The sequence below is a fragment of the Lipotes vexillifer genome, unplaced genomic scaffold, assembly GCF_000442215.2.
Source record: "Lipotes vexillifer unplaced genomic scaffold, Lipotes_vexillifer_v1.1 scaffold308, whole genome shotgun sequence".
NCBI classification, from domain to species: domain Eukaryota; kingdom Metazoa; phylum Chordata; class Mammalia; order Artiodactyla; family Lipotidae; genus Lipotes; species Lipotes vexillifer.
The window spans coordinates 4,136,275-4,159,738 of NW_006792985.1; the positions used below are offsets into that span (position 1 = coordinate 4,136,275).

The 23,464-nt window shown below is 36.7% G+C and overlaps 1 protein-coding gene across 2 annotated transcripts in view; it reads right to left on the reverse strand.

Moving 5' to 3' along the window:
- Positions 1-18,534: 18,534 nt before the first annotated feature.
- The window catches only part of PPP2R2A (protein phosphatase 2 regulatory subunit Balpha), an 85,775-nt gene continuing 80,845 nt past the window's right edge, over positions 18,535-23,464 (reverse strand). The window contains exons 9-10 of one of the 2 annotated variants that reach the window (XM_007466174.1): positions 22,068-22,159; positions 18,535-19,533 (exon numbers count right to left, since the gene is read on the reverse strand). In XM_007466174.1, coding sequence (XP_007466236.1) covers positions 19,254-19,533; positions 22,068-22,159 — 372 coding nt within the window. In that variant the 3' untranslated portion in view covers positions 18,535-19,253. The remainder of the gene's footprint in view (positions 19,534-22,067; positions 22,160-23,464) is intronic. The other variant, XM_007466175.1, reaches the window with a different exon arrangement.

Below are 23,464 nucleotides of genomic sequence, written 5' to 3' on the forward strand. Positions count from 1 at the left end.
GCCATCTGGTTCTGGCTTTTGTTTGTTGGAAGATTTTTAATCACAGTTTCAATTTCATTACTTGTGATTGGTCTGTTCATATTTTCTATTTCTTCCTGGTTCAGTCTTGGAAGGTTATACCTTTCTAAGAATTTGTCCATTTCTTCCAGGTTGTCCATTTTATTGGCATAGAGTTGCTTGTAGTAGTCTCTTAGGATGCTTTGTATTTCTGTGGTGTCTGTTGTAACTTCTCCTTTTTCATTTCTAATTTTATTGATTTGAGTTCTCTCCCTCATTTTCTTGATGAGTCTGGCTAATGGTTTATCAATTATGTTTATCTTCTCAAAGAACCAGCTTTTAGTTTTATTGATCTTTGCTATTGTTTTCTTTGCTTCTGTTTCATTTATTTCTGCTCTGACCTTTATGATTTCTTTCCTTCTGCTAACTTTGGGTTTTGTTTGTTCTTCTTTCTCTAGTTCCTTTAGGTGTAAGGTTAGATTGTTTATTTGAGATTTTTCTTGTTTCTTGAGGTAGGCTTGTATAGCTATAAACTTCCCTCTTAGTACTGTTTTTGCTGCATCTCATGGGTTTTGGATCGTCATGTTTTCATTATTATTTGTCTCTAGGTATTTTTTGATTTTTCTCTTTGATTTCTTCAGTGATCTCTTGGTTATTTAGTAACGTATTGTTTAGCCTCCATGTGTTTGTATTTTTTACGATTTTTTCCTTGTAATTCATTTCTAATCTCATAGCATTGTGGTCAGAGAAGATGCTTGATATGATTTCAATTTTCTTAAATTTACTGAGGCTTGATTTGTGACCGAAGATATGATCTATTCTGGAGAATGTTCCCTGTGCATTTGAGAAGAAAGTGTAATCTGCTCTTTTTGGATGGAATGTCCTATAAATATCAATTAACTCTATCTGGTCTATTGTGTCATTTAAAGCTTGTGTTTCCTTATTAATTTTCTGTTTGGATAATCTGTCCATTGGTGTAAGTGAGGTGTTAAAGTCCCCCACTATTATTGTGTTACTGTCGATTTCCTCTTTTATAGGTGTTAGCAGTTGCCTTATGTATTGAGGTGCTCCTGTGTTGTGTGCATATATATTTATAATTGTTATATCTTCTTCTTGGATTGATTCCTTGATCATTATGTAGTGTCCTTCTTTGTCTTTTGTAACATTCTTTATTTTCAAGTCTATTTTATCTGATATGAGTATTGCTACTCCAGCTTTCTTTTCATTTCCATTTGCATGGAACATCTTTTTCTATCCCCTTACTTTCATTCTGAATGTGTCCCTAGGTCTGAAGTGGGTCTCTTGTAGACAGCATGTATATGGGTCTTGTTTTTGGATCCATTCAGCTAGTCTGTGTCTTTTGGTTGGAGGATTTATTCCATTCATGTTTAAGGTAATTATCGATATGTATGTTCCTATTACCATTTTTTTAACTGTTTTGGGTTTGTTTTTGTAGGTCCTTATCTTATCTTGTGTTTCCTGCTTAGAGGAGTTCCTTTAGCATTTGTTGTAGAGCTGGTTTGATGGTGCTGAATTCTCTTAGCTTTTGCTTGTCTGTAAAGCTTTTGACTTTTCCATCGAATCTGAATGAGATCCTTGCGGGGTAGAGTAATCTTGGTTGTGGGTTCTTCCCTTTCATCACTTTAAGTATATCATGCCACTCCCTTCTGGCTTGTAGAGTTTCTGCTGAGAAATCAGCTGTTAACCTTATGGGAGTTCCCCTGCATGTTATTTGTCGTTTTTCTTTTGCTGCTTTCAATAATTTTTCTTTGTCTTTCAGTTTTGCCAGTTTGATTACTATGTGTCTAGGTGTGTTTGTCCTTGGGTTTTTCCTGTATGGGACTCTCTGCACTTCCTGGACTTGGGTGGCTCTTTCCTTTCCCATGTTAGGGAAGTTTTCAACTATAATCTCTTCAAATATTTTCTCGGGTCCTTTCTCTCTCTCTTCTCCTTTTGGGACCCCTATAATGCGAACGTTGTTGCGTTTAATGTTGTCCCAGAGGTCTCTTAGGCTGTCTTCATTTCTTTTCATTCTTTTTTCTTTATTCTGTTCTGCAGCAGTGAATTCCAGCATTCTGTCTTCCAGGTCACTTATCCATTCTTCTGCCTCAGTTATTCTGCTATTGATTCCTTCTAGTGTAGTTTTCATTTCAGTTACTGTGTTGTTCGTATCTGTTTGTTCTTTAATTCTTCTAGATCTTTGTTAAACATTTTTGCGTCTTCTTGATCTTTGTCTCCATTCTGTTTCCAAGGTCCTGGATCGTCTTCACTATCATTCTTCTGAATTCCTTTTCTGGAAGGTTTCCTATCTCCACTTCATTTAGTTGTTTTTCTGAGGTTTTATCGTGTTCCTTCATCTGGTGCATAGCCCTCTGCCTTTTCATCTTGTCTATCTTTCTGTGAATGTGGTTTTTGTTCCACAGGCTGTAGGATTGTAGTTCTTCCTGCTTCTGCTGTCTGCCTTCTGGTGGATGAAGCTGTCTAAGAGGCTTGTGCAGGTTTCCTGATGGGAGGCACCGGTGGTGGGTAGAGCTGGCTGTTGCTTTCGTGGGCAGAGCTCAGTAAAATTTTAATCCACTTGTCTGCTGATGGGTCGGGCTGGGTTCCCACCCTGTTGGTTGTTTGGCCTGCATCAACCCAACACTGGAGCCTACCTGGGTTCTTTGGTGGGGCTAATGGCGGTCTCTGGGAGGGCTCACACCAAGGATTACTTCCCAGAACTTCTGCTGCCAGTGTCCCTGTCTTCATGGTGAGACACAGCTACCCCCTGCCTCTGCAGGAGACCCTCCAACACTAGCAGGTAGGTCTGGTTCAGTCTCCTGTGGCGTCACTGCTCCTTCCCCTGGGTCCCAGTGCGCACACTACTTTGTGTGTGCCCTCCAAGAGTGGAGTCTCTGTTTCCCCGAGTTCTGTCGAAGTCCTGCAGTCAAATCCCGCTAGCCTTCAAGTCTGATTTTTTAGGAATTCCTCCTCCCATTGCCAGACCCCCAGATTGGGAAGCCTGATGTGGGGCTCAGAACCTTCACTCCAGTGGGTGGATTTCTGTGGTATAAGTGTTCTCCAGTTCGTGGGTCACCCACCCAGCAGTTATGGGATTTGATTTTATTGTGTTTGCGCCCCTCCTACCATCTCATTGTGGCTTCTCCTTTGTCTTTGGGTGTGGGGTATCTTTTTTGATGAGTTCCAGTTTCTTCCTGTCGTTGATCGTTCAGCAGTTAGTTGTGATTCTGGTGTTCTTGCAAGAGAGAGTGAGAGCATGTCCTTCTACTCCGCCATCTTGAACCAATCCTCTCCATTTTTTTTGTTTTTTATATATGATGTGAGGAAATGTGCTAATTTCATTCTTTTACATATAGCTGTCCTGTTTTCCTGGCACCACTTATTGAAGATACTGTGTTTTCTTAATTTTATATTCTTGCCTCCTTTGTCGTAGATTAATTGAGCATAAGTATGTGGGTTTATTTCTGGGCTCTCTGTTCTGTTCCTTTCATCTATGTGTCTGTTTTTATGCCAGTACCGTGGTGGTTTGATTACTGTAGCTTTGTAGCATAGTCTGAAGTCAGGGAGCATGAGAACTCCAGCTTTGTTCTTTTCTTCTTAAGACTGTTTTGGCAATTTAGGGTCTTTTGTGGTTCCATATAAATTTTAGGATTAGTTGTTCTAGGTCTGTGAAAAATGTCATGGTTATTTTGATAGGGATTGCATTAAATCTGTAGATTGCTTTGGGTAGTATGGACATTTAAAAAATATTAATTATTTTAATCCAAGAACACAGGATATCTTTCCATCTTTCTACCATCTTCAGTTTCCTTCATCAGTATTTTATGGTTTTCAGAGTATAGCTCTTTCACCTCTGTAGTTAAGTTTATTCCTAGTTATTTTATTTTTTATGAGATTTAAATAGGATTATTTTTTTGCTTTCTCTTTTTGATAGTTATTAGTGTACAAAAAAGCAACAGATTTCTGTATATTAAGCTTGTATCCTGCAACTTTGTGAATTCATTTATTACATCTCCAATAGCTTTTTGGTGGAGATTTTAGGTTTTTCTCTGTGCAGTGTCTGTCATCTGTAAATAGTGACAGTTTACTTCTTTTTATATTTTCTTTGGGAAGGTGTCTGTTAAGGTCTTTGGCCCATTTAAAAAAAATCAGATCGTTTGTTTTCTTTGTTGAGTTTTAAAAGTTCTTTGTATATTTTGCAGAACAGTCCTTTATGAGATATGTCTTTTACAAGTATCTTCTCCCAGTCTGTAAATTGTCTTTTCTTTCTCTTGTCAGTGTCTTTCAAAGAGCTGAAGTTTTTTATTTTAATGAAATTCACCTTATCAATTATTTCTTTCACAGATTGTGCCCTTGGTGTTGCAGTGGAAAAGTCATTGCCAAAAGCAAGGTCTTCTAGATTTTTTTCCTATGTCATTTAACAGTTTTATAGTTTTATGTTTTACATTTAGATCTGTGATCTATTTTGAGCTAATTTTTGTGAAGGATATAAAGTCTGTGTCTAGATTCATTTTTCTTCTTTAGCCTATTGATGTGATGGTTTACATTAATCGATTTTCTAATGTGAACTGGCCTTGCATACCTGGGATAAGTCCCACTTATTTGTGGTATATACTTTTTTTAATACATTGTTGGATTTGATTTGCTAATAACTTTTGAGGATTTTTAAGTTTATGTTCATGGGAGATATTGGTTTGCAGTTTTCTTATAATGTCTTAGTCTGGTTTTGGTATTTGATACCCCAAGTTTGGTATTTGGTATTAGGGTATGCTGGCCTCATGGAATGCATTAAGAAGAATCCTCTCTGCTTCTATCATCTGAAACAGATTCTAGAGAATTAATATGATTTCTTCATTAAATGGTTGTTATAATTCACCAGTGAACCCATCGTGGCCTAGTGCTTTATGTTTTGGAAGATTTTTAATTATTAATTCAATTTTGTTAATAGATATAGGCCTATTTAAATGGCCTGTTGCTTCTGGTGTGAATTTTTGCACATCTTTTTTTTTTTTTTTTTTTAGTACACGGGCCTCTCACCGTTGTGGCCTCTCCCGTTGCGGAGCACAGGGTCTGGACGCGCAGGCCCAGCGGCCATGGCTCACGGGCCCAGCCGCTCCACGGCATGTGGTATCCTCCCAGAGCAGGGCATGAACCCGTGTCCCCCGCATCAGCAGGCGGACTCCCAACCACTGCGCCGCCACCAGGGAAGCCCCTGCACAACTTATCTTTCAAGAAATTCATCCGTTTCGTGTAGACTGCCAAATTTGTAAGTAGAGAGTTATCCATAGCATTCCTTTATTTTCCTTTTAATGTTCATGGGATCTGTATTGATGTTCCCCGTTCATTTCTTATATTAATTATTTGTGTCCTTTCTCTTTTATTCTTAATTAGCCTAGTGAGTGGTTGATTGATTTTATTGATCTTTGAAAAGAACTAGCTATTTGTTTCTTTTATTTTTTCTATCAATTTTCTGTTTTCTATTTCATTGATTTTTCTTTTAGTTTTTATTACTTATTTTCTTCTGTGTAGTTTTGACTTAATTTGTTCTTCTTTTTCTAGTTTCCTAAGATGGGACCTTACATTATTTATTTTAGATCTTTCTTCTTATTTTAATACATGCATTCAATAGTATAAATGTCTCTAAAGCATTGCTTTTACTGCCTTCCACAGATTGTGATTACTTATGCTTTAATTTTCATTTAGGTCAAATATTTTTATATTTCTCTTGAAATTTATTTGTTGACCCATGTGTTATTTAGAAGTGTGTTGTTTAATCTCTGAGTTTTTTGTGATTTTCCAGCTTCTTTCTGTTATTGAATGCTATTTAATTCCACTGTGGACTGAGAGCAGTTATTTTATGACTTCTATTCTTTTAAATTTGTAAAGGTATGTTTTAGGGCCAGAATGTAATCTAGCTTGGTGAATGTTTCATGTGAATTTGAGAAAAATGTGTATTCTGTGGTTTTGCATGAAGCAGTTTATAGATATCCCTTATATCCAGTTGAACAATGGTGCTGTTGATTTCCACTATGTCTTTAATGGTTTTCTGCCAGTCTAATCTGTCCATTTCTTACAGAGGTGTGTTGACATCTCTGACCATAATAATGGATTCATCTATTTCTCCTTGCAGTTCTAGCTGTAAAGTAAAAAGCTTTTTTTAAAAATTAATTAATTTATTTTTTATTTTTGGCTGTGTTGGGTCTTTGTTGCTGCACACAGGCTTTCTTTAGTTGCAGTGAGCGGGGGCTAATGTTCATTGCAGTGAACAGGTTTCTCATTGCGGTGGCTTCTCCTGTTGTGGAACATGGGCTCTAGGAGAGTGGGCTCAGTAGTTGTGGCTCACGGGCTCTAGAGCACAGGCTCAGTAGTTGTGGCACATGGGCTTAGTTGCTGCACGGCATGTGGGATCTTCCCGGACCAGGGCTCGAACCCACGTCCCCTGCATTGGCAGGGAGATTCTTAACCTCTGTGCCACCAGGGAAGTCCCCATTCCTTTACTTTTAATCTATGTTTGTTTTTCTGTTTAAAATAAACTTTTTTGTAGGTAACATGTAGGTGGGTGGTGTTTTTGATTCACTCTGACAATCTCTGTCTTTTATTTGGCACATCTAGGCCATTTATGTTCAAAGTGATTATTAACATAGTTGGATTAATATTTACCACATTTATCACCACTTTCTTTTCTTTTTATTCAGTTTATTTAAACTAAAGAAATAAAAACAGTTTACCCATTTCTCCTACCCCTGTATTGTGCCTCTGGTGAACACCAGTCTCTTCTCTGTATCTATGAGCTTGGTTTTATTTATTTATTTATTTATTTGATTCCACATAAAAGAGACATTATATGGTAATTGTCTTTCTCTGTCTGACTTATTTCAATTAGCATAATGCCTTCAAGATACATCCATGTTGTGGCAAATGACATGATTTCATTCTTTATTATTGCTATTGCTTGTTACTGTTTTCTGTTTTTTGCCCAGGTTCTTCCTATTTTTGTCTTCCACTCTTTTCCTGTCTTATGTAATTTTTTTTTTAAGTAATGTGTAAATACCTGAATAACTTTTTTTCCAAATGTATTTATTTATTTATTTATTAATGGCTGTGTTGGGTCTTCGTTTCTGTGCATGGGCTTTCTCTGGTTGTGGCAAGCAGGGGTCACTCTTCATCGCAGTGCGCAGGCCTGTCACTATCGTGGCCTCTGTTGCTGTGGAGCACAGGCTCCAGATGTGCAGGCTCCCATACCAGGGCTCAAACCCGTTTCCCCTGCATTGGCAGGCAGATTCTCAACCACTGCGCCACCAGGGAAGCCCTGTCTTATGTAATTTTATTGGACATTTTATATGATTCCATTTTGTCTTCTTTCTTAGCATATCATTTATACTTTTTTCCCTCTTTTTTCAGTGGTTGCCCTAGAGTTTGCAATATACATTTACAACTAATTCAGATCTACTTTCAAATAACACTGTACTGCTTCCCAGGTAGTATGAGCAAGTTATAATAACAAAATAATCCTAATTCCTCCATCCCTTCTCTAGTATTATTTATTTATTTATCTATTTATCTATTTATTTATTTAGGGCTGTGTCGGGTCTTTGTTGCTGCACGTGGCCTTTATCTAGTTACAGCAAATGGGGGCTGCTCTTTGTTGCAGTGCATGAGCTTCTCATTGCGGTGGCTTCTCTTGTTGCAGAGCATGGGCTCTAGAGTGCAGGCTCAGTAGTTGTGGCGCACGGGCCTAGTTGCTCCATGGCATGTGGGATCTACCCGGACCAGGGCTTGGACCCATGTCCCCTTCATTGGCAGGCGGATTCTTAACCACTGTGCGACCAGGGAAGTCTCTTCTCTAGTATTATTGTTGTCATTTATTTCACTTACACGTGAGCATATATACATCGTTGATATTATTATTATTTTGAACAAACTGTTATCTGTTAAGTCAGTTAAGAATAAGAAAAATACCTTTTTATTTCACCTTCAGTTATTCCTTCTCCAGTGCTTTTCCTGTCTTTCTGTAGATCCGAGTTTCTGACCTATATCATTTTCTTTCTCAAGAAAAACATTTCTTGCAAGGCAGGTCTACTGGAACAAATTACCTCAATTTTTGTTTGAGAAAATCTTTATTTCTCTTTCATTTTTGAAGAATAATTTCACAGTATACAGAATTCTAGATTTTTTTTCTCTCAACATTTTAAATATTTTACTCTCTTCTTGCTTTCATGATTTCAGAGGAGAGGTCACTTGTAATTCTTATCTTTATTCCTCTATAGATAAGGTGTTTTTTTCTTTAGCTTCTTAAGAATTTTTTTCTTTATCTTTGACTTTCTGTACTTTGAAAACAATATGCCTTGGTGTCATTTTATTTTGTTTTGTTTTGCTTTTGAAATTTTATTCAATTTTATTTATTTTTGGCTGCATTGGGTCTTTGTTGTGGCATGCGGGATCTTTCATTGTGGCCTGTGAGCTTCTCTCTAGTTGTGGCGCGAGGGTTCCAGAGTGCGTGAGCTTTGTAGTTGCAGCACACGGGCTTAGTTGCACCATGGCATGTGGGATCTTAGTTCCCTGACCAGGGATCAAACCCCTGTCCCCTGCATTGGAAGGCAGATTCTTACCACTAGACTACCAGGGAAGTCCCTGTTTTGTTTTGCTTTTTTTTTTTTGTGGTACACGGGCCTCTCACTGTTGTGAACTCTCCTGTCGCGGAGCACAGGCTCTGGACACACAGGCTCAGCGGCCATGGCTCATGGCCTAGCCGCTCCGCGGCATGTGGGATCTTCTCAGACCGGGGCATGAACCCGTGTCCCCTGCATCAGCAGGCGGACTCTCAACCACTGTGCCACCAGGGAAGCCCTTGTTTTGCTTTTATCCTGCTTGTTGTTCTGTGTTTTTTGTATCAGTGATTTGATATTTGATGTTAATTTAGGGGAAAACTCTTAGTCATTATTTTTTTCAAATATTTTTTTTTCCTTTTTCTCCTTTTTTCTCCTTCTGTTATAAGCTGTGTATGTTACACCTTTTGTAGTTGTCCTACAGTTCTTTTGCAGGTTCCCTAAACGGGAAAACGATGAAGGAAATCATAGCAAGGCACATCATAATTATGTGGCCAAAAAAAAAAGTGATAAAGAGAAAATCTTAAAAGCGAAAGCTAAAAAACGACACACGGCTTACAGAGAGACAAAGATAAGAAAACAGCAAACTCCTCATTGAAAACTATGGAAGGCAGAAAGTATTGGAATTTCTTAAAAGTGCTGAAAGCCAAAAGTCTACCTAGAATCTATATCCAATGAAAATTTCCTTTAATAAATACATTACAAGATATCACATCATCATTAACTATGCCAACATCATAATAGCTACTGTTTAAATGCCAGGAAGTTTGCCACGTAAATTACTTCAGTTGATCCTCACCACACCCTGTGAGTTTAAGTATCATTATCAGTATCATTTTACCAATGAGGAATCTGAAGCTTAGATACATTGAGTAGCTTCAGCAAGGTTATAGAGGACTAATCAAAAAGCCAGGATATATTCACTTAATCATTCAATAAAATATTCTTTGAGCACTTATCAAGTGCCAGGCATGTTTTGGCATCCAGATCCCTGCAGTTAAGAAAGCCTCTTTATTGTCACTTCCTATCTCAGTAGCGAGACAGGTAATTATCAAGTGTGTGATTGAAATAACTTCAGATAGTAACAAGCACCAAGAAGAAGATAGAAGGTCAGCGGTTGGTGATTAAGACTAATTGAAGGATGTGGACTAGATTTAGTCTGCAGAAAACTCTCTGAGGAGTAGACATTTGAACGAAGACGTAAAGGAGCAGCCTTGTGATCATCAGAAACTTGGCATGCTCAGAGCACAGGCAGGAGGCCTGAGAATGGGAGCAGCAGGCCCAGACGGGAGGTCTAGAAGAGGAAAAGGGGGTGAGAGACAACGGCCTGTTCTTTGGCACTTGGTAAACTGCATTAGGGTTTCCTTGATGTAGGGAAGCAGATTTTAGTGAAGGCAAAGTACATTACTGAGGAAAGCCTGAATTACTCCCAACTGCCCTGGTAAATGTCCCTTTCTCATGTTTATTATGATGAGAAAAGCCACATGCAAGTGAGTTCCTAGTTAGGGGGGCAGGACATGTGGTCTAGCCGGGGCCACTTTGGGGGAAGGCCTGAAGATGAGTCTGTACCATAAAACGTTATTTACCATGAGGGACAAGCTGGGTCTAGATGCCAAAGAGTTTGTAGATACTACACTGTATGTCGTGGATGTATACACATTGCCTTCATCCAAACCCAGTTAGCTAATACATCAGGTAGAAGGTGGTGTCACACATTTACAATAGCAGCTAAAGTTACTGTGTACTTAATATGAGCCAGGCTTTCTAAGTACCTCACATAGGTAATTTTCTATTTAGTTCTCTCAACAATCTTACAAGTTAGGTATTATTACTATTTTACAAATGAGAAGACTGAGACACTTGCGAAGTACCATACACAAGGTGACAGTGCTAGAGCTAGTACTCGAACCCAGAACCGTTTGACTGCAAAGTGCAAACTCACCGCTACTATGCTCCCTTTTCATTTTCACACATATGTGAATGAAGTGGACAGTGTATTCTGGTTGTAATCTAGTTTCTTGGCCTCCAAGGCACTGTCTAGAAAAATGGCTCCAGTTGGGCCAGATTCTTCTTTCCCCGGATTTACAGAGATCCCACCTGGACACACCAGCTGCACTGCCAGGCACCCTTCCTTCAGAACTTTTTACTAATCACAGAGTTCCTACTTATTAGTTATGGGTTATGTGAAGTTTAGTCTATGAGGTGTAATTATTTAGCATTTGACTTGAGGGAAAGGATTGATTTCCTTTCAAATGCTCAAAAAAAAAAAAAAAAATGCTGGCTGCCTGTGCATTCATCCGGGGAATGATTTCTCTCAAATTATAGTTTTACTTTCCTGTCAAGAGAAAGAGCCACAGTTGTTATCATGCAGAAAATATTTTGCCTTGATCCCTGAAGTTTCATCGGGTTTGAGAACTCTGCAGTGTTATTGCTTTTGGAAAAATAAGGACCAAATGATATGTCATTCAGGAAATGGACGTACTGATCCACAATTTTGGGAACTGCTTTGGCACCTGTAATATTGATATCTAAATTAGGATCTTAAGGGAATTCCCTGGAGGTCCAGTGGTTAAGAATCCGAGCTTTCACTGCTAAGGGCCTGGGTTCGACCCCTGGTGGGGGAACTGAGATCCCACAAGCCACGTGGTGCAGGATCTTAAGCTTGTGGCACTAACAGAGCTTTGTCTACACCCTTTCTGGTGGATACTGTGTATCCAAATTTTAAATGTAGTCTATTGATCTAGAACTTTCACTTTCAGGAAATTGGCCTAACAAAATAATCAAAGAGTCTGTACATGGATAGTCATTGCAGCATTATTAGCAACAAAAAATTTAGAAAAAAAAACTAGATGTGGCCAATAAAGTCAGTTTAATACGCAATGGTATATCCTTGTAATGCAGTCATTAAAAATGAAAATGTTTATCAGTGATGGGAAAATGTGGGCCATAATGTGAAAATAGTTTACAGAACAGTATGAATAGCACTCCATGTTTCGTATATATGAAAGCAAAACAAATGATCTCTGAGAGGTAGAACTGTGGATGGACTTTTTCTTTACCGGCAGTCTAAAGTAGTGGTAAGGCTGTGGGCTCTGGAGATGACCAACCGGGTGGTATTTACTAGCTGTGTAGCTCTAGGCAGGTTACCTTGAGAAAATTAATTTATGTAAAATCCTTAGTACAGTGCAATTATCATCATCGTCATTAACATTATAAAATGGAAATTAAGTAAAAATACAGATGTCTTTAACCTCAGAGATGCATTGTGTGTAATGTAGCGCAAAAAACCATGGGACCCGGAGTAAGAAGAACTGGGTCCCGTGTCCAGGCTTACCAGCGGTGAGACACTGGGCGAGTCACATCCTCTCTGAGCCTGATCAAGGGTCGAACAGGGATAGTAACCCTCTCTCACTATCTCAGGGATGTAGTAGGGATCAAATGGGATGTTTCTAAGAGCACTACATAAACCATGATGTACTCTGCAAACTATTCTATAATTATTAATTATATTGAGTATGAATTCCATATTATACCCAATTACAAATAATTTTGCCTTGCTTTGGCCCTAAGTCTAAAGCAGAGGAGGTGTAAACTTAGTGGTTTCAGAAGGAAGAGAAGTAAGTAAACATGGTAGAATAAATTGAAGAATGAGCTGTTGAGAGGCCTTCTCATCCAGTGACCAAAGCAACTTTTCTGCAAGATCGGTCATGATTTGCTGCCAGTTGAGAGTGAAGGGAGGCTAAGAGGAGGAAAGAACTTTATAATATTTTCCTAGACTGGCAGGGTTCCAGGTGTGGCATTACACCACATCCTAACCACCTTGTTCTTTGCCACTTAAGGTAACAACCACATAACCTCATCAGTGGATTCTTTCAGGCGTTACTAAGTAAACTGTGGGCAGCAAGAGTTTGATCTAGATTGGGGCTAATAAATTAACATTTTCAAAGATACTGTGAGGAAGCAAAATGTCACTTGGGAAACTTCAAATTATGGTGCTTCATTCCACGGACTCTGCTGAGAGATTCAGAGAATAATAAAATAATACATTTCAGTTCTCAAAAGGGACATATATTACAGTTCTCTTTGTAGAGTGACTCCCAGCTAATGTGACCCTTGACAGAACAACTTTATATTGTGTCATCTTTCAAATGAGTTTGGTTTAATGACATTTGAGGTCCCTTTAAGCAATAAATTATTGATGTATATAGATCAAGATTAATTAATGCTAATGGGGCACATTATTTGGTATTTTGGAGTGAATACTTCACCTATAACAATTTTTCCCTCTTATAACCTTAATGGACTTCAGAATTAGAACACCACTAATAGAAATGAGAATGCAATGAAGGAATAAAATGATTCATAAAAAAACCATCAAACATAAAAATGAACATAAAATAACTTTTTCTCATTTTAAGTTGGAGAAGGACTTTCTAACCATAAATAACTCTTCGGTTTGACTATGAAATAATAAATGAAAACCCAGTTTATGGTATTTTGTTAAAGTAGTCTGAGCAGACTAAGACAAAAGATAAGAGAATGTTATGAACAACTGTGCTCATAAATGTGACAGCTTAGGTGAAATGGACAATTTCCTTGAAGGGCAAACTGCCAAAACTCATTTAAGAAATGATAGATAATTTGTGTAATTTTATGTCTTCAAAACAGTTGAATTCAGATAACAACCTTTCAATAAGGAGGCCCAAGTGGCATCACTGGCGAATTCTACCCAACATTTAAGGAAGAAATTATATGAATTCTGTCTACAATCTTCAAAAATATAGGTGAGGAGAGAAACATTTTATGAGGTCAGTATTACACTGACCAATGACATTAAAAAGTAAGGAAACTAGAGATCAATATCTCTCATGAACCTTGAAGCAAAAATACTGGTTCCACAATTAAAAATCAGTGTAATTCACCATGTCAACCTTATGAAGAATGATCATTTTAATAGATGCAGAAAAAACATCTGACAAAATCCAACATCCATTCATGATTAAGAACTCTCAGAAAACTAGGAGTAAAAGGGAATTTCCTCAACCTGATAAAGACCATCTACAAAAATCTACACCTGATACACTTAATGGTAAAAGACTGCATGCTCGCCCCCTAATACTGGTGACAAGGCAAGGATGTGTCTGATATCACCACTCCTTTCACCATCATACTGGAAGGTCTAACCAGTGCAGCAAGACAAGGAAAAGAAATAAAAGGCGTTGGAAAGGAAAACTGGAAAGACTGGAAAAAAATAAAACATTTATTATAAATAATAATCTGCAGACATGACTACGTAGAAAACTTTTAAAAAATCTACATAAGTGAATCTGGCAAGGTGTCAGGATACAAGGTCAAAATACAAAAATCAATCATATATCTAGATATTAGCAATGCACATTTTGGAAATTGAAAATTTTTAAAGTACCATTTACAAAAGCACACACAAAAAAACCCATAAAGTACTAACAATATATGTGCAAGATCTGTATGCTAAAATCTAAAAACACTGATAAAAGAAATCAAAGACCTATATAAATGGAGCAACATGCTGCATTCATGGATTAGAGGACAAATATTAAGAGGTTCACCCTCCCTGAACTGGTCTATGGATTCAATGCAATCATTATCAACATCCAAGCAGGTGGTTTGGTTCTTGTCAGCAGGCTGATTCTAAAATGTACATAGCAAGGCAAAGGAACTAAAATTAGCAACAGTTTTCAAAAAGAACATAGTTGCATTACTTATGCAAAGCTACAGTGATCACGCAGTGTAGTATGGGTGAAAGCTCAGACGTATAAACTAATGGAATAGGTCAGAAATAGACTAATGCTGTGTCAACTGATTTTCAACAAAGGTGCAAAGAAAAATGAACCTCAGTCTATATATGGTACATATATAATTTTTATATGTAAACAGATACAAAAACCAACTCAAATCAATCAGACGTAAATATAAAAACTGAAAGCTATTAAACTTCTAAAAATATTAAAAATTTTTGTCACCTTAAGTTAGGCAGATTTCTTAGATATGACACCAAAAGGATAACCCATTAAAGAAAAACTTGAAAAAGTGGACTTCTGTGAAAATTAAGAATTTCTGCTCTTCAAAAAGCTCTGTGCAAAGACAAACCCCATACTGGGAGAAAATATTTATAAAGCATATGTGATAAAGTCTGGTGTCCAGATTATAGAAAATAATATCTGACTAGAAACATGTAAACACAAATTGGGTTACCATTTTTGACCTTTTCTGATTGACCAAGACAAAACACGAGGTTTTTGTCCATTATTGAGAGTGTGAAGATAGGGGTGTATTTGTGATGGAACTTCCATTTTTGGAACAGAAATTTGACAATATGTACCAAATCTTAAATACACCCATATCCTTTAATACAGTACAGTTCTAGGAATGTATCCTAAAAATCTTACACACCAAGGCTGGTATGTATGGTCACTATTCCAATATTTCCACTTGCAAAAATGAAAATAAAAATCAATCTTGGTAACAGGCACTAGTTAAATAAATAAAGGATCAGCCACAGATTATGAGGCTATTCAGAGGGGAAATCTGGCTTAAAGTATGCCCAGAAGAGAGAGAACAAAAGAAATTCATACAAATGTGAATGGGAGTTTTCTCTGCATGATTAACTGCTGGGGTATTTTTTTCTTTTTTTGGTCTATGTGAAGAACATGTATTCAGAAGGCAGAAGTTACTTTTTTTTTAAAGGAATTTAGACGTTCGAGTTAAATCAGCATAAACGTGCGACATGAAAGTCCTGGTGTCCTTGTCAAGGAGAAAGTGAACATGGTGCATAAGGATCTGATCTTGCAAGGGGAAGGGGGCAGACTGAATAACCTGTGACTGAAAGCGCAGTTCACAATTCCCTTCATTTTTGCTACTTCTCCCGTAAGTTATGGCCGTGACAGCATAGTTGATATTTGGGTCCCCCCTCCATCACTCACTCCAGGATCACGTTGGATAGTGGTTTTATTTGGGCATAAATACACTTCGGAGTTTCCCTTTATCTGGTTCCCACATTTGGTTTTTAATCATGAAGCTCTCTCAATATAGAAACAGAATCTCATTTATGCATTCTCAAAAATACAAAAATTGTGTTGGTCAAGGCTTAACTGGTGTCCCCTAGTGGGATAGTCCTCAAATGACTGGCTGCTGTTCACATAAGTGCAGAACATTTTAAAAAGGTAAATAAATACTAGCTTTCTCCCTTTAGGCCAGTTTAATTATTTTTGTTTGCCAAATTGCTCCTTTGGCAGGAAACTAAATTTTGTAGTGCCTTCCTTTTTATAGGTACGTGCTAAGGTGCGCCTTTTCATACATGCGTATTATTAACTTTAAGCCTGCAAGGTGGGCGTTCATTTCTTACACAGTAGGTCACAAAGTTCAATACCATTATGCAATAACACGTCAAGGAGACAAAACTCAATTTATCATTACACTTAAAACCAGCATCCGAGAACCTCAAGACTTTGTAAATTCTCTCAGCTTTTGATTAACACCAAAGAGTGAGACATAATGTCTTGACCTTATATGCACAGTTACAAGATGAAGCGGAACGAGTTTCCAAGGCTTTCTGGAGAGGAGGGGTGTATAAAAAAACCTTTTAACCATGGTGTCTCTCTCACACACACACAAAGCTTTAATTATCAACCGTCTGAACAGATAAGTATCTAAAATAGTAATGCTCTCAAATACTACAGTAAAATTGACTTGATTCTTTATTACCTAGCATATACCTGTCTTTTCTTTCTTTTTTGGGGGTAGGGGTTGGGCCTGGCTTTGTTCTTCCAGAAGTGCACATTACTATCCCCCCTTGAATTTGTATGCGGTAGAAAGAAGATGCTGAAGCAATGTTCCCCAACAAGGTAATGGTTTAAATTTCACTAAAATACTTCTATCAGTAACTGTTTAGCTTTCACAAATAATTTTCCAAGAACAAACACATTACTTGTATAAATACTGTTACAAACTGAAAGAACCTCGGTTTTATTATTTTTAGTTTTCCTTAGGAATGTCTGTGAACAGAATAATCCTCACATTGAAAGTTGTTTTTTAAATCCTCACTTAATTTGAAAGGAAAAAGAGTGTGTGAATGTACTTTTCTATTCCAAAGTCTCGGGGCTTTACAGAAGAAAGCTTAATATCCAATAGTTAAGTTATATAAACATGAGTTTATACAGATACAGATTTATATAACTATTGCCCAGCCACTAAATAAAGATCAAGAGATTAACAGAATGAAAGTTTTTTTTCCTACCATAACTTTTCAAAAAGGTTAAGACAGAGGGATAGAATATGTATATATTTGTAGGTATCAAGAGAATAGGAGAATACAAGCAACTTGACAAGACTAAATGTATTCTATAAAAGATTAACCACGACCATGAGTGGCTGGGCTTATAGTTTGCTACACCAAAGAAATTAAAAATTGATACTTGAGAATATTGTTATAATAATTTATAATAGCATTCCTTTATAGAGGCATTTTAATTTAAGCAATGTTTCTCTCTTAAATATATAAAACTAACCCTTAGTGTCATGGATGAGAATCATCATAGCTACTGCTAAATGAAAGAACAATATCCAAGAGCTGTTTGATGGTGTTATTTCAATACCTACACCCAAACTTTAGGGAAGCAATCTCCCAAGATGATCTTCTGGAAAACTGCCTGATCTGCTCATGGCAGGGGAATAGCCCACTTCCAAGTCAAGCATGAAGAAAAACACAAATTATGAATGTACCCAAGATCCCCAAATAAATTAGTAAAAGTGCCATTATTTTAAGAATTATCAGACATATAATCAAAGTGTTAAACACAAATTCAAATTTGTTAAGTCCAAAAGATACAGTAATTTTATTACATATAATTTCTCCTGTGTGCTAAAAATGTTAACTTACAAGACATAATATCTGTATAAGTGTAGAGGGAATTATGGTGGAATTCTTTAATCATTTTTCATTGGTGAGAAGAGAACAATAAGGTAGTGGACAAATAATAAGAAGCACTCAGAGTCCTCTAAAATTCAAGGCTGTATATTACTGCTCAACCAAAACATACTACCATTCTCTAATATAAATGCCTACTCATTTATCTTTGAAAAATAAAGGTCATTCTTTCTCCATTAAAGCTTCTGCAAGATTGACACAAAGGTTCATTCTACCTATTAAAAATAGGGGTACTCTTCATCTTTGGATAAGGTATCACCATTTAGGGAAAATGTAGTCATATACATATTACTAAATTTTTATTTGAGGCAGCTGTTGGAATCCATTAAGCACTTTTGGAACACTGTACCTTTAAAGTTTGTCTTTAACATTAATAGCTTTGGAAAACCAAAAATAAAAGAAAAACATCTATGACAAAGTACATTTCATTCAGATTTGATAGCAGTAAAATACAAAAAAAAAAAAATTAGTGCAGTGTCAGTTCTATCTATGTAAATCACTTGAGGATAGTTTTATGTTATGGTTTATGACTGACGGATAAAAAAAGTTTTAACTTGTTTAAAAACTTTAAGACTTTGACTTAGTATTTAGTAACGCAAAAATGAAATTAAGCACTGTAAAGTCTTGAAAAATGAAGTTCTACAAACTTGGTTCCCATTTACAACAGTTTCATTAACAGATAATGAATTAAGTGTAGATACAATGTATCCAATACCCTTATAACTACAGTAAAAAAAAAAATCTAGTAGCATGTATAGATCATGATATCCTTAGTAATATCAATATATAGTCAAAACATGTTCATACAGAACCAATACCTCTCCTCCATGTAAAAGAACACTTGTTAAAAATAATTAACAAAAATACCCATAAAACAATGGAACCTCATTTCATTTCACTGCACCCAAAGCTATGACACAAAATATTGGCTTAAAGGGGTAGATTAAAAAGAAAAAGAAAACCAGATTCTCCATTCTTTGTCACTTTTATTCAGTAGTAGTTTTTTTTTTCCTTATTTTCAGTGCCAGACATGGCAAGGAGTGATTACAGCCAACTGTTATTAAAACATTTGTTCGCAACATATACCCCCTTTACCACTGACCCCAAACTGACTCATTTTGTGTGCTTTCGTTGTTTCCTTTTTTATACCACCACCAAGACTGGGTGGAGGGGCAAGGGTAAGAGAGTTGAAGGGGAAGAGTCCAGGAGGCCAGAAGAGGAGGAATGCTACAAGCCACAGTAAGAATGAGCTGTATTTAATTTAAAAAAGGGGGGAGGGGTGTACCCCACAAATGATACAGTAATGAGGATACACAATTAAATCCCATAAGCATGACTGAAGGCTTTCACTGTGTTTGACGTCATCACAATGGAAGGCATAAAAAGTGGAGTAAATCAATGTTGATACAGTCCAATCTAGTCCATTAGGCAAGATGGTGCAAGAAGTCATTTAAATTAAAAGTGCCCTACCCTTACCTAAATGGCTAGCAGACATGGAGAACACCACAGTGAAGAATCCACAGAGCTTTCTCCATGTAGCTATTAAAAATGTGTTGTCGAATGGCACATTGTCAAACACTGGAAAAGGGGCGCCACAATGGACCTCTCTCTTTTTTAAGTATGAATGCTAGATTCAACTATCTCAACTAAGCAGGAAGTGGGCTCTTCTGCTAGGAATGCCAACCCTAATTCACTTTGTCTTGAAATATATACAGATTGTTTGTAGTAGCTACAGCAATGATATTTTCCTTGGGGTGCCAGGCTGTATGAAGTATTTTCTTGTTGAAGTCTAGGCTGTCAACGCTTATTTCATCTTTCTTTCGCTTGCCACTTGCACACACTTTGCGTGGCTTCAGAACTGTGCGAGGTTTATTGTTTTCCCGTGATGCTTCTAGGGTTATGTCTCGTTTTGTGTTCCGGTCAAACATTCTGAAGAAATTATTGTAAGATCCAGTCATGACAACACTGTAAAAGTAGACAGAGCACTCAGTCAAATAATGAACATTAGTTTTCAATGGTGAAACCTTGCCTAGTACTCCAAAGAGCGAGCTACCTCAAGCACATTTCGATTTAAGGAGGGGGCGGCTGACACCAACCCAGGGAACAGTCACTCGAATAAACTAGGAATATAGTATTAGTAAACTTGATTTTCTATTAATGACTCCTTTTCATGACTACCAAAACTGTCAGCAAAGTTGAAAGCATCCTCAAGCAAAGCTTGTAAGTAGTACTGAATTATGTTAGTGGAGTATTTTTGCAACTTCAGTCTGTGCAACCAACTAGACCAGCCAGCTTCTACCAACCAACCAACAACAACAACAACAAAAACCAAAACGATGGTATACAGCTTTCTGTAAGAAACCAATGCTTTATTTTATGACTTACATTATAAGCTATTTATGTCCCCAGGACACTGTCTGGTTCAGACAATAACGTCTTATGTATGCTTATAAAAAATCTGCTTCAGAGTATATAAAGAAAGTAGCATATACAACTATTATTAACAGAAAATCGTTTAACCTATAACACTAAATATATTTTAAACAAGTATTTTTTGACAAATATTTTTAATAGTATCAGTTTGCAGGGGCACCACATTCTTGCCTATTAACCCTAAGATGATTTTTCTGTCAGTCCTACTCGCCATCCATCACGGCTCAACATCTGCTAAGCAGCCCAATGAGCAAAACTTCACATGTTTGAAACCATTAATAAATTACTTACATCCTTCCCAATTGGTTTAAATTATTATTGTAAATAAGATTATAGGACACCGGGAACTGTTTAAGGTAATGCTTGAAAACATCTCTGAATACTTACAAATATTATACATTATACAGGGTCATATATTAAATACAAATGATTATGACCTATTCATTAATGTCAATTCTCCCAAAGGACACTTCACAACATTTTAACCAAACTCAGGTCGGTGCATATTCCTGAGGGTAATAAAACTGTATTTCTTTTAAAATAATTTCTGTAGTTTAGACTGGCATCCCCATGTTAGCTGAACTTGTGAGGTTTTAATGGATTAGGGCACCTAGTCTATGCTATTTTAAAAGGTGGTGTTAGCCAGCATTTCTGTGGTATTCTTGCCAAAAATGTATAACTGGAATCTAAACACGAGAGAATATTAGACAACACTCAAATTAAGGAAAATTCTACAAAATAAATTGCCTGTGGTTTTCAAAAGCCAAGGTCATGAAAGACAAGGGAAGAATGAAGAACTCTTCCAGATTAAAGGAGACTAATGAGATGTGAAAATTAAATGAAACATATACTTTTGGATTGGATACCAGATTTTTTTTCTCTGCTAGAAAGGACATCATTGAGAGAACTCGTGTTATTTATGGGGATCTGTGGATTAGACGGCAGTACTGCATCAATGCAAATTTTTCTGCTTTAGATGCCTATACTATCATTATATAGGAGAGTCTTTCAAAAAAATTTTTTTTATGTTAAGGGAAATAAACAATTTTTCCTGACAATGGAACACGACATTTAAACACTACGAGGATGAGCTGGCCATAGCACTGCGCCATATCCTGCTCCACCAGTGTCGCCTTCCCTTTCCTGTCTCCTTGACGCCTCGGGTGAGCAGTGGCGTTCAGAGACGAAGCCTGCTTGCTCCTACTTCAGGTGTGCTGTGGCCAGCCTACAGGGCCTCATATTATAATCAGATAAAAACAATTTTAAAAATCAGACAAAAGATAAATTATCCAAGTTCTATTATCTTCAAAAGCACCATGAAACCTGACTCATACCAAGCTTCAGCAATAAAACTATTGTTGAATACTCTAATGAGTACCTTGAAAGCAAGTTTAATAATTCCAGAATTATGTTTTCTTTTACTATTATCTGTTCTATTGGAACATAATAAATATATACTGACATTTAAAAATGGAATGATTAAGACTTATTTATCCTTCGAAATAATGGTACACATTTTGATGAAGTTGTGGATTATAAAAAGCTTAATTACTCATGGTAATATGGTTAAAATAATACATGGTAATTACCTCTTCTCTTCTATGAGGTATTAACGTAGTACCTGGAAAAACCAGTGTGTAACGCTGCAAATGAAGTATCTACTGCCTAAATATTTCTAAGAACAATTTAATAGCAAAGTAACAACCAAATTGAAATTTCACCATTTTAACCACTGGCATGTCAAAAATGTGATTGATCTGGTTCATAAAAGGTAAAGTTTAAAATTTATATCATAATATATTATATCTAGAATTTTTTGGGATACTTTCACATTTACTAGTGAAACATAATGTTTAATTTTTATCTGCCAATACTGCTGTAAGATTACTAAATTTATTTCAAGGAAACCCTAGGGAAAATGAAGTTGGTAAATGTAATTTATGTCAGTTTAAAAACAGGTTGGCTGTTAGTAAATGTAGCAACCATACTAGGAGTGAAATAGTAAATTTCTCTCCTCTAATGAAATTCAATTTGACTAAGGGGTTCAGTTCAAACTATCAATTTACCTGTCAGATCCATTCCAACAACATTCAAATTTGTCAAATATGCAGTCATTTTCATATAGTGAACAAAGTTTACTTCTGAGGTATTCATGCACCTGGGGAAAAAACAAATATATATGTATACTTAGCTTACACCTTAAGATCTGCTGCTCTTGAAATTAGAAAATGATTTAACAAATCTATATATTTTTAAGGCATATAAAAACATGTATACGTACCTTTTAATCTCATTAAAACTCAATTCTCAAAACAAACAAACAAAAAACTCAGTTCTCTGAGAAACAGTAAAGGTATTTTATCCTTTCACAGACATCTGATCCGCCTTCCATGAACACACATTTTCCTCTCGTACAATAGAGAAAAATACCCTTCTGGGCATGGCACATGTACTCTTTACAAGCTCGACTGAAATATTTAGGCCAGAAAACATTTAAAACTGGCACAGATAAGAGACTAAAGAATATTATAGCAATATTTGAATTTGCTAACACTTGATTTTCAGCCCATTAATTGTTGATTAAAAAACACGCAATACTGTGGCTTTACTTCCTTTTTAACTACCATTTTGGGGGCATAAATAACTGAAGCCTACAATACCTTATTAAGTGCATACGTTATGCATTGCATGACCCTGCCCTAGTTTGGCGATAAATTATATGGTTATTCCAGGTATGTGTTATGGGAATATTTGATATACTTGTTATTACTTATACAATATCCAAAGATAATGAAAATGTAGCTCTGTTTTTTGAAGTATAATTCTATGTTTACTCACTAGTATTTCACAAAGGGATCAACTAGAAAATAAATTAGTTACATAAAAAGTATTCTGAGAAATGATACAATTCTATATTAATATTACTAAATTACAAAGGACAGTTCCAAAGTATTTGTTGTGATCATAAGGAAAAAAAACAAGTTTCTATCTCACTATGCTTTTTTACTTAAAGAGAACCTTAAAAAGAAGTAATGATAGAAAAGAGTAGGTACCTTGGGACTTCCCTGATGGCACAGTGGTTAAGAATCCGCCTGCCAATGCAGGGGACATGGGTTCAAGCCCTGGTCCAGGAAGATCCCACATGCCGCGGAGCAACTAAGCCCATGCGCCACAACTACTGAGGCCACGTGCCACAACTACTGAAGCCCGCGCGCCTAGAGCCCATGCTCCGCAACAAGAGAAGCCACCGCAATGAGAAGCCCACGCACCACAACAAAGAGTAGCCCCCGCTCGCCACAACTAGAGAAAGCCCACGTGCAGCAACAAAGACCCAATGCAGCCATAAATAAATAAATAAATTTATTTTTTTTAAAGAGTAGGTACCTTCTCAATGCTTAGAATTCTCTATGAAACAACCTAAAGTCATTTTAACTGTCCATTTCAATTACACATATTCAATAAT